The 11,854-nt window shown below is 55.9% G+C and overlaps 1 protein-coding gene across 8 annotated transcripts in view; it reads right to left on the bottom strand.

The window, feature by feature from the left end:
• The window catches only part of B3gntl1 (UDP-GlcNAc:betaGal beta-1,3-N-acetylglucosaminyltransferase like 1), a 40,639-nt gene that overhangs the window by 10,207 nt on the left and 18,578 nt on the right, over nt 1-11,854 (bottom strand). For all 8 annotated transcript variants that reach the window (XM_015503998.2, XM_048796805.1, XM_048796816.1 and 5 more), the window contains 2 exons: nt 9,683-9,778; nt 519-614 (listed from right to left, as the gene is read on the bottom strand). In XM_015503998.2, coding sequence (XP_015359484.1) covers nt 519-614; nt 9,683-9,778 — 192 coding nt within the window. The remainder of the gene's footprint in view (nt 1-518; nt 615-9,682; nt 9,779-11,854) is intronic.

Raw genomic sequence — 11,854 nt, 5'->3', positions numbered from 1 at the left:
GGGGGGGGGCGGCGTGAACACCCCCAGCTGGGCAGAGGGCCTGAGACACGGCCTCGAGGCCAGGTGGCTGGGACGCCCAAGGCTGCTGCAGCGAGGGGCCTGGGGAACAGGACCGCAGGCCCTGGGGACACTCGGCTTCCCCACAGTCGCAGACCCAGAGCCTGGAGCAGAGGTGGCTGAGGGTCCCCGAGCCCAGCCATGCTCCCTCAGCACACAGTGGGGAAGGGGGTTCAGATCAGAACCGACCCACAAGGAGGGTGGGTGTCAGAGCAGAGAGAAGGTGGCAGGTGGGGCTGGCCCGGCTCCTGGGCCGGCTCCTGTCTGGGGTGGTGTCCAGGCAGAGGGAGGCCACGATGGGCAGCAGGGCTCCTCCCGGCTCTGTGCAGCCCTGCACTTCCACGCAGGGCTCTCAACTGGAGCCGGAAGCTGCGAGACTCCAGGGGCTGTGGACGCTGCTCACAGGAGACTTGTGAAGGCCACTTCCTAACCCTGCCCCAGGCCTCGCTTTCCACACTCACCTGCCCACCCTCGTCAAATGGACCCACGTGGGAAAACCAGGCTCGTGAGCAGAACCAAGTGGGCATGATCACTGTGGGGCCGTTGGCGGTAAACACCTAGTGTTGGTGGGAGACAGCAGGTGGTCACAACAGAGAGCAACAGGGACACTTGTCCGTCCCCTGGGTGGCAGCACGGAGGGCAGAGAGGAAGACGAGCCCCCCACCCCCCCAGCTTCCCTGCCAACTCTGTCAGAGGCTTACAGAACTAGCCCCAGATTCAGGAAGAGGAGGGGGACACCCGAGGCCAAGAGGTCCCACGGCACAGGAGGAAAGGCCCCTAAGTCACACCCACAAGGACCGATGGCCAGGCCGATGGCAGCGGCCTTCTGTAGCAGAGCCCAACCCGAAGCAGCCGGCACGCCAGCACGGCGGCCCCTGTAGGACTCTCCCAGGAACAGCGTGGACCCATGTCACTAGAGCAGCACTCCCAGCCACCAGGTGCTTACAGGACAACCGGGCACCAGGCCCAGCTGGCCGAGTCCTACCCCGTGAGCATTCAGAGGGCACCCCCAGCTCTGTGTGCCCACGCTGGGCCTTGGCATTGCAACATCGGGGCCGTGTTGTGGCAGGGAAGCACCCTGCTCAGCCTCGTGGCCCCTGCTGCCCACACTTCACGGCAGCAGAAAACAACAGCTCTCACAACCCGCCACTTTATCCCATTGGCCATCACCAAAAAAACGACTTAACGCTGACATTTGGAAACCATTCCAAAGCAAAAATTAAGCTTCCCGTTTTCAACTTTGATTCACTGAAAAGCCCTGTGGCACTCGGGGACAGGTGTGCTCTGCAGCTGGGCACCTGCTGTTTAGGACTTGCCCAGGGAGTGGGCAGCCCACTCAGCGCCACTGGACCCACCCACCCATGGGTGGCAGTGGCCACGGGAACTGAGGCAGGTCCCCACCAGGTCACGTGTGGATCGCGTGTCAGACCACGTGTGGGATCTGTATGTCACATTGAGTAATGTGTAATTCATCTGCTGCGTCCACCTCTTAAATTCTGCTTCTAAATCTTATTTAAAACTTTTTTTTGGTGTGTCCTGCTAGGGACTGAACCCAGGGTGCGTGACTTCTGAGCCACATCTCCAACCATTGCGATGTTTTGAGGCAGGGTTACACCAAGTTGCTCAGGCTGGCCTTGAACTTGTGCTCCTCCTGCCTCAGCTCCTGAGTAGCTGGGATGGCAGAAGTGGGCCACCGTGTCGGGCTCTGTTAAAAACTTTGAGACTGCATTTTGATTTGCACATATTTCTACTAGGTAGAGTCACATCTCTCTGCAAAGCAACTTGGTCTGTTCTTCAGGGACGTGACCGTGAGTGTGGGGAAAGATGGGGTAGCCTTGCAAGGAAGGGGGCGCAGTGAGCAGAGAAGCAGGGCTTCCAGGGGCTAAGGGCTGGGCCTGCGGCCAGCACGGAGCCTCCCGAGCTGGTGTGTGGGGGGCAACTGCTGCTCCTGCCTTCCACGGGGAAGTGGGCCTCGGAGGAAGCCGGGAGGGAGACCACGCCATGGGGCCCGGCAGGGCTGGGCCTGGGGAGGCTGGGGGTTCCCGAACCATCACGGGGCACAGTGGCTTTGTGCCCTGGAGAGGCCCCAAGGACCGGTGGCTCCCAGGGCTCTGAGCCTGCATGGGGACACCCTGGGGAGAAGGTAGCTGTGCTCACAGCTTGGAGAACACTAGAACCGGAACCCACGGGAGGCAGAGAGCGTCACCACTGCACTGAGCCACCAGCAGGACTCTCCTGGCAGGGGAGCAGAACTACGGTCTAATCCGCCAGTGACCACGCATTGCGATGCAGTGGCCAGAACAGAAGTGACCTAGTCAGCCCCCACGGCCCACTCACCACAGCAGACCAGTGGAAGGTCAGTCAGAGCGAAACAGTGTCCACTTTATGCCTTGAATGTAGCCCTTGCTGCTTGGCATTGAAACTCATTTTTTTTATTTGTTCGAATCAGTTGTACCTGACGCTGCGGGCACAGGAGCCCACGTCCAGAACCCTCCCACTCCACGTCTTCTGGGTGCCATTGCCCTCCCACCTCCTGCTCCTCTCGGGTGTAGCTGCAGCCTGGGCCTCGCTACGCGGGGACTCTGGCCCTCACTTCCTGTGCTGGATGTCGCAGGGCCTTTGGACGTGCCGCACGCTCTCACCTGGCCTTCTGGGAGTGTCTCTGCATCATTCCAGCTGATTCCCTTCTCCACCAAACCCACCAGGCTAGACTGTCAGATCAGCCATGCTGGGAAGCAGGGTCCCTGGTACCCCATCCTCGGCATGGACCAGAGGTGGCCTCCAGGAGCACAAGGCACTGAGCCGAGAGCACACCCCAGGCCCACGCGAGGCAGGCCAAGCAGCTGCTCAGGGTTCGTGGCACCGTCTCCACTTCAGAGAGGAGGCCCAGCTGCCACCTCCACCCAGCACAGCCAGAGACGCCCGACGCACCGGAGAGGAAACCACGCAGCAGCCACACAGCTGCTCTCAGGGAGAGAGGGTCACGGCAGGCAGCAGGTGGCACCGCCCAACACCGCTTGGCCCCGAGATGACGCGAGCAATTCCTCGGAAGCCAGCGGCTACCAAAACAGCTTCATCACGGTCAGCGAGCCACAGAACCTGGACAGTCCCGTGATCTTTAGGGATTCTTCTCACATGTTAGCAGTAAGTAGTGGAAACCAAAATCAAAACGCAATGCTCCCAAGTGCTGAATAACTGCAGGATGCTGATGAAAGAAGCCCAAGGAGGGCTCGGCACTATGACACTGTCCGTCCCCAAGCCAACTGACGGGGCCTGAACGTGACACAGCTGACCAGCTGGATCCATGTAGGTAGAGGAAAGCTGGAGCAAAAGACACTGGAATAGTCGGAAGCCACCTTGAGAGGTCAGTAGTGGGAGCCCACTAACCAAGGGNTTTTCATACAACCCATATGGACAAACCATTAACCATTCTTTCATGTCATGAATCCAAAAGCATCTACATTATGTTTTATATTGTGTTAAAATTGATATAATATAAAATTCACCCAGAGGATAATCTATGTATGTAATTCCTAAGGCAATTTTAGTTGAGACATTTACTTGAACTTTAATTTAAAATATAATGTTGCTAAGCTTCTACCCTCGTCGTTCCTCCCATATTTTGGGGCAGTGAACTGTCTGGCACCTGGGAAATCCATCAGGCTCACCCCACTGGAGGTTTAGAGGGCACACACAGATTTGCCCTTCAAATCCACTAAACAGAATTCCTTATCTCATAACACAAAGATTTTACTAGAGTATTTTATGTGCAATTTATCAGCATAGCTGCCAAGATGTTTGAACCTATTTTAAAAAGACAAGAGCTTTGTGGCAGACTGGCTCAAGGTTTAAAAATCCTGATTTTGCATGCTCTTCATTTTCCCTGTGGTCTCTGAAGTTTGCTTGATTGGTAAGTGCCGCGTGGCTGTTCCTGTCTCAAATGGTTCCTCATTACTCAAAGCCAATAATAATTGCTAAATATGACTAATATCACGTGGAAGGTCACAAAGTTCACTGTGAACCTTCATTCCAGCTCCAAATGTTTTCAAGGTTAATAGATTGATTTTGAGCCGAGATATGATGCATTTATAAAATGGAAGAAAATGAAAATTTTGGCATCACCAATATGCGGATAGTCTTAAATGATTCATTTGTTACATTTGGACTGTAGCCATGAAATTCATTTGATATATATCACATAGTTATATTCCAACCTAGACACTGGAAAATAAATTAATGACGCATTTTAACATTAGACAATTTTAAACACGTGCACTCTCCAGGATGATGAGAATTGGGATACTGTAGTTCATTTACTGTTACAATTCAGGGGTGCCACATACGTGAAATGAGACCTAACCACATTTAAAGACTGAGACTCCACTAAATTATAGTTAAAACTACAATTCTAAGTGGTTTAGCTGCTGATTGCTTCCCTTGGTCTCCTTGTCTAGAGCAGGGACAAATGAAATCCCTGACCTAGTTTCTGTTCTGTCATCCCTAGACATCTTAGGGCTCTGGTTCCAGTTTACAAGAGTGTCCTGTTCTTCTGACACCCTGACTGGACTTAAAGAAGACTCTGGGATCACACAGAGAGCTTTAGCACCAGCCCATCTGATCCTGCCCAGTGTCCGCTTGCCATTTTTGAGCTTGACTTTCATTTCCAGTTTGGTGGACTTGGGAATCTCTAGCTGCTGGTGATGGCTTGGATTAGAGCTCAGCCCACCTTTGCCAGAATCTGGTCCCCCACATAGAAAGCCACATCACTGAGACCCATTCTTTCTTTCTTTCAAATGTTCAAGTCATTCCTCTTTATTCCATAGGCCTGGATTACTCATTTTACCCTCTGGCTAGATTGCCTTTATTTTCGTGTTCTTCCTGTCTTACTTCCTGATGAATTAGCCCAACCACAATAAATACTAGTCTTCTGAAAACATCTTTAGTCACTTCCCCTCACCTACAAAACTGCATACAAACCTCTTGGCATGGCTTTGAAGGTTTTCTACATGTTGTGTCATATCCTTATCCCTGTTTTTCATTTTTCTTGCTCTTGTCAAGAAGGAGAACTATCTGCCATCTACCCTTCAGTCAGCTCCCCCTTCACTCACTATATGAGCTCAGGCAGATCCCCTAATCTGAATCTCCAACTTCCACCTCTGTCCAATGGTAAAAATAAAAGCTTCTTACAAGTTGTTCTGAGGATTATCCACACATGACAGAAAATTCCTAAGATAGTCTATGGCATACAGCAAAAACTCATGTGCTTGTAAAAAAAAAGTTTTATTGCTGGCCTTCAGTTCTTACCACTATTGGAAGGATTACTACCCACCCAAATCCCACTCACTTTAAGGTCATAGCAAATTCTACCACCTTCTCAAAGAAGGTGTGATTGGACTGAATATAATCTCAAGAACAGTCTAGCACTTACTCACATCCTGTATTTTTTTAATATTAATTTTTTAGTTGCAGTTGGCCACAATGCTTTTATTTTATTTATTTATTTTTATGTGGTCCTGAGGATCAAACCCAAGTCCTCGCACATGCTAGGCGAGCACTCTACCACCAAGCCACAACCCCAGCCCTCACATTCTCTATTTTATCAGTCCTAGCTTTTCGGGTATGAATGAAGGTCTTGCTTTTCCAACTAAATTACAAACTCCAGGAGAACAAACTAAAATCATATCTTTTGGATGCTTCTTGTCTTCACCTGCACCTTACATTCAGTAACCCCAGCCCTAAATATTTCTGGGGGTCTTCAGGTTGTGTCTCCAGCATACATTAATATTTTTTGTAGTACTCAGCCACTGCTAACACCATAATCCCTGGCAAAGATGGCCTCCACTACATGTCCCCAGGCTGCCTCCACTAAGCATTTCCTCAAGCACAGCTACCAATAAGGCCAGCCAGCCCTGTCACCTCCATCACATCTGCTGAGCACACTTGCTTCTTACCCTGATGCTTGTCATTCCTACCGGTCATTCTCACTGGATTAGGCCCCTGAGTTCTGTTCCTTGTGCCCTCAATATTTTATGTGTTCTCTTAGGAAAACATTTTTTGCAGGATATGACTTCATTGGATGGCAACCAAAAAAAAAAAAAATCAAGAATGACAGATTCAAAATCTCCTCATCTGACTTGTAAGTGAGGATGTATCTCTGGGTCAGCTCTGCAGATCAGGTTGCATCTTTGTTTGGACTGTGTTTGCTTCCTGGAGTCCTCAGGACCTCCAGCCAGTAGACACCTTCATTCCCAGCCACACCTCATTTCCAGTGCAAGCTCAGTTTAGCTGCAAGCTGGATCTCTACCTCATATCCCTTCATGCACCACGACACCTAGCACTCTGCTAGACACACACACACAAAAAAAAAAAAAAAATCAGTTAAAACATGGGCAAGGGGCTGGGGCTGTGGCTCAGTGGTCGAGCACTTGCCTGGCATGTGTGGGGCGCTGGGTTCAATCCTCAGCATCGCATACAAATAAAAAATAAAATAAAAGTATTGTGTCCATGTAAAACTAACAAAAATACTTTTTAAAAAATGGGCAAGACTTGTACATACACATGATCAAAGGGGACTATGAATGGCGAGTAGGCCCCTGCAGAGATGCTGGAGGGGAGAGCAGGAGGCCCGCGGGACAGGACGCTGCCACCCTGGAAACCAAGATGGTGGCTGTCACAAAGTGGTGCAGGCGCTGGCCAGTGACCCAGCACCTAAACCCCAGGGCATCTGCCTCGACTTGGACCCGTGCTCACACACCACTATCCAAGGCTTGAGCCCCATCTGCCACAGCCCGTGTGCAGGCAGGGTGCATGGGTCTCCCACACAGTAGATGCTTGGCATGCACACCGGGTATGGTGGACCCCAGGCCATGCTGACCCTGGGTGCACCGCCTTCCAAAGCACAAAACCAGGGGAAGGGAGCAGATGGTCCAACAGGGGCTAGGGTGGCTGACATCCGAGTGCCGTGTCCCCCAAACTCATGCTGGAGTCCCATGCCGACATCTGACCCCAGGTGATGGGGGTGGAGCCCTGGTGGATGGGGCCTCATGTGCAGGCGCCAGGGCTCTTTGCCCCTCACTGTGTGTGGACCAGAATGCAATGGGGCTGGCCAGACACGGAGTCTGCCAGTCTCCACCCGGGGCTGCCCCTCCAGAGCTGTGCGAGACAAAGGTGGTTGTTCCTAAGCCACCAGTCTGCAGGGGTTTTCACTCAAGCAGTACAACAGGACGGCTGGGAGGACCAGGGGCCAATGGTAGGGGCTTGGGCAACCTTCACTCTGGTGTCCTACACCTGCCACAGTGGAAGTCCCTGCTGCCGCGAGGTCTGGGGCTGTTGGCGTGGTGCAGCCTGGTGTTCTGGGTTTGGTCACTGTGCTGTGGTCACTTGGAAGAGCACCCAGGAACTCTACTATTTTTGCACCTGCTACCAGGGCTACAGAAGTGCCGGGGCACACAGCAGGGAGGAGTCCCAGGGCTGTGGAGTTCATAGGCTGAAGCTCTCTGCAGTGGGACCGTGTCTGCAGGCGAGGCCTTTCATGAGGCGATGATGGCTCCATGAGGTCACAGGAAGGAACCCTGATCCCACCGGAGGAGAGAAGAGGCGTCCTTACAAGGAAAGGAAGAGGCCACAGAGTGTGCCCAGGAAGGCCAGGTGAGGCACAGAGAGATGGCGCCATCTGCACGCAGAGCAGGGAGCCTCGGGAGAAGCAGTACCCCTCTCAGAGGTCCAGCTCAGGACTGAGAAGTGTCTGTCCAGTGCGTCCTGTAACTATGGCTGCCTGAGCCAGAGTCAAGGAGGCAGGGACCCTCTGGGGGCAGCAGGAGCAAGTGTGTGTGTGGGGGGAGAGCGGGCTGAGAGGCACCTCACAACCACTCATGCAGCCCAAGAGAGCCAGACTCAACCCTGGTAGGCACTGGCCAGCCCACCACGCACAAGCTGCTGGGACCCTGGCCCCCTCCCTGTGGCAGGGACCCCCAGCCCCAGGTGCAGAGTGGGGGTTCTGACCTGGGCCCCACTTGGATCCCTCCAGATTCTGGATGACAGGCCCTGGGGAAAGGCACTCAGCAGTGTGAACAGGGTCTGAGGGTCAGGGTCTGGATGGCAGGTGTGGGCCACCACGGGACCCAGGACTCCGACCTGAGTTCGCTGGGGACCAGCAGGTGACTTGCAGCTCGCGGCAGGAGCGTGACTCAACTCTGAACACGGGGCTACTGGGCCATGCTTCCCAGGATGCAGTGCTCATGGAAACCGGCCCATCTCCACACAGCCACGCACTCAGACTGTGAGCAGATTGTCTGGGGAACCGACCCAGACTTGCCACGGCAGCCCTGTTTGAGGACCACCACCGCTCATGATCCTCGACGGACGTCTTGCTGCCGTCATTCAGAGACGTGTTTCTGTGGAAGCCCTGCTCAGATTAAATGTCACCCTTGGTGCTCTGTGCAGTTTGGATGTGACTCCCCTGCCACAGGAAATCAGTGAACAGAAGCCCTGACTCAGCGCCGCCCGTGAGGCAGGCCAGGCTGGCTCTCCGCCTCCGGCCCAGGAGCCCGACGGTCAGTGAAGCCTGCGCCACACCTGACTGGACACACACTAACCCCATGGAGACCTGACAGCTCGGAAGCCGGGACTAGGTGGGGTGTGAGGACTGGTGGGTGGGTGCTGCATGTTCTCCTTCCTTTGATGAGATCTAAGATGCTCAGCAACACTAGGAAACATTAGAGGCTGTGTCCCCGAGACCGCCTGTCCCCCGCCCCACTGGCAAGCAGCCAGGTGTCTGCTGAGGCCACCTGGAGCCGCACGGGCAGCCTCTCCGTCCAGCCTGTGCCCAGGCAGGCCAGTCGCTGTAGCTGACGGTGCCACCGTCCTCGTTGCCAGCCAGCACCAGGAAGGTGGCCCTCCAGGGTGGGGCCGTGTTCTTCCACGTGGGAGTAGCCCCGCCTGCAGTGTTCTGGCTGCTCATGAGCAGATGTCACTCCACACAGTCCAGGGACACACACTGCAGCCAGGACCCTGGCGCAGATGCCGGCCCTTGGCTTCTGCCTTGTCCTGGTAGCCAAGGGGTCCCATAGAGAATGGCCACAAGCACGGATCCAACAATGCCCACCACTGCTGCTCAAACCCAGGACATGAGTTGATGAACCTCCTGCGGGTCCCAGACCACACATCCACTATCACCCACACTGTGTGCTGCAACTCCATGCACCTCCATCCAGCCACGTCCACCCCCCCTCGCCACCACGTCCACCCTCCACCTGGTACCACGTCTGCCCCGTCCACTGCTGAAGCCACCCTGCCATCTGTGAGGTCTGCCCTTGCTGTCCACACTGCATGTCCATCTAATTCCAGTAACATGGGGGACACTGGAGATTCTGAAACACCCCATCGAGGTTCAGAGCAGCCCGTGGTCAGTGTCCTAGGTGGGAACCTGCCTTGTTTGAGCTGTCAGGTCTCCATGGGGTTAGTGTGTGTCCAGTCAGCACACACTGTCCAGTTTGCATTTGGACAAGAGTGAAGACAAAACCGCACCCCAACGACAGGCCAGTAGGCCCTGAGCAGGACATGGCCCTGGGGCTCCAAGAGGCTGCCCCGGTAGGGACCGCCTGGACCAGGACAAGCAAGCCGTCACCTGTGTCAGAAGCTGCTCGGGCGCCAGCTGGTTGATCCAGCGTGTGTACCGCTCAGTGGAACCTGGGGGGTCTCTCCTCACACGGCACCCGATGATCTGAAAGAAGAGCAGGCAGAACTCAGCCAGGTGTGGGGCAGGCGACCTCCCTGAGCACGGCTCACACCGACAGAACGTCTGCCAGGCAGACCCCTCCACAGCCAAGGACAGGTGGAGGCGGGCAAGTCCCTGGGCCAGGGGAGGGCAGGGCCCGCTCCCCCCCAGGGATGGCAGGCTCTTGGCCAACACTGCCCTTGGCTGGCAGCCGGGCCTTAATGGCTCAGATTAAGATGACCAACTACGATCATTTCCAGTGTGGCCACAGCCTCAGAAGTGTGCTGTGCTCAGCCTCAGGACAGCAGCCCCCTGACCAGAGCACCCAGGAGTCTTCCCCCTGACCTGGACTGCCATCTCAGAGCACCTGTCACAGCCCTGAAGTGCCCTCCTCTCCGTCTCCTGCCACACTCGCAGACTTGGTCTCCCTCAGCCCCGCCCTGTGCCTCCTGGCCTCAGATCTGCCTCCCCAGCACACCCTGTGCTTTGGCTTCTTGCCTCGCCCCAGCCCACACCTTCGATCGACACGACTGTCGAGGGTCCACCGTAGTGGAGGGAGAGGCCGTCCAGTCGGCACAGACAAATGCCTGCACAGAACCTTCACCCAGGGACACTAGGGTCACACTCAGATACGCGTTTCAAGGCAGAGGACTGGCAGTTTCCAGGGGCCCCACGGCAGGAGCAGAGTGTTTCTCCTGCCTCTGGCTGCAGAGAAAGTAGGCATGTTAGGGGCAGCAGAGCCCAGCCCTCGAGCTGACGCTGTACTGGGGAGGCACAGGGTTTAAACCCGGGGTCCTCTGCTACTGAGCTACACTCCCAGCCCTTTTAATTTCATGCGGGGTCTCCTAAGCTGCCCAGGCTGGCCTGGAACTGGATATCCCCCTGCCTCTGCCTCCAAGTGGCTGGGATCACAGGGCCACTGTGCCCCTCCAAATGCTGTACTTTTGATACTGATGTCACCTTGCCTGAACTGCAGGTGTAAAGCAAAGGACTTTCTGCCCTTTCCTTAGGGGAGCTGCCTGGTGAGAGGGCATGGCAGTACTGCAGGGTTTCTGTGCCGGCCTTGGGAGTACCTGCAAGTTTGCTTGGGTCCTTTGTGCCTTCCTCACCTGTCACCCAGAAGAGCCCAACCCCACGGGTCCCTCGCTGCACCCTTGGACACGTGAACACACCCACCCAGGCATCAGGAGGGCATCAAGCCCAGTGGAGCTGTGAAAATGTGGGGCTCCAGGTAAGCCTGCTGATGACACGTGGCCTGGTCAAGAGCGGGGCCAGCACCCTGGGCCCAGGCAAGTGGGGCCACAGAGTCCCTGGTGCGGCCTGAGTGGACCAGCAGTGGCCCAGCAGGGTGATCTTGGACGGCTCACAGAAGCCCGGCATGCGTCCAGCATGTGTATGACCATTCCACCAGAGGCCGGCTCTGCACCACACAGGGGCGCCTCAGCCGTCAACAGCCCCCCCAGGCACCGAGGACCCTCAGGAGGCGGCTGCTCCATCCGTGCTCCACTTTTCACTCCGGGTCAGGAGGAGTGGCAGGGGAACTGGTGCGGCCTTGTGGGAGAAGGCCTGGCCTTCTGCAGATGCACAGGGAAGTAGTAGAGGCCTCTGTGCTCCTCAGGTGCCACATCCCCCAGCTCTGTCCGTGCCGCTGCAGGTGACCCCTCAGGAAGGCCCTCTGGCCAGCCGGGCCCCGAACTAGCAGAAGGCTCCCGAGGCCACCTCCTCCCCCAGATCCGGACCTGGGCTCTGCCTGAACGCTCACGTGGGAGGCTGCCTGGTGCTCCGCAGGTGAGGCCCCGAATCTGCAGCGACCACAGCAGGTGCCAGCTGGGCACCCCTTCCAGGGCCTCTCCACCCCAACATTCCCACTCTGGCACAAGCCTGAAGTGGCGACCAAGTGGGAGTGTGAGGCCAGCACAGGCTCGTTCCTTCAGGAGCAACGGCGCAGTCCGCATGCAGCCTCTGGGCCTGCAGGCCCAGGCTCCCATCCACCCTTTCCCAATCTGACTCCACACAGTGCAGCCACTGACAGCATGGAAGGGCCAGGAGGAAGGGTGGCAGACGCCACGGCTGGGGGGGGGG

This window comes from Marmota marmota, unplaced genomic scaffold (genome assembly GCF_001458135.2).
Source record: "Marmota marmota marmota unplaced genomic scaffold, marMar, whole genome shotgun sequence".
Lineage (NCBI taxonomy): Eukaryota > Metazoa > Chordata > Mammalia > Rodentia > Sciuridae > Marmota > Marmota marmota.
The sequence above is the reverse complement of the archived record's forward strand: the minus strand, read 5'-3'. Positions and strand labels throughout refer to the sequence as shown.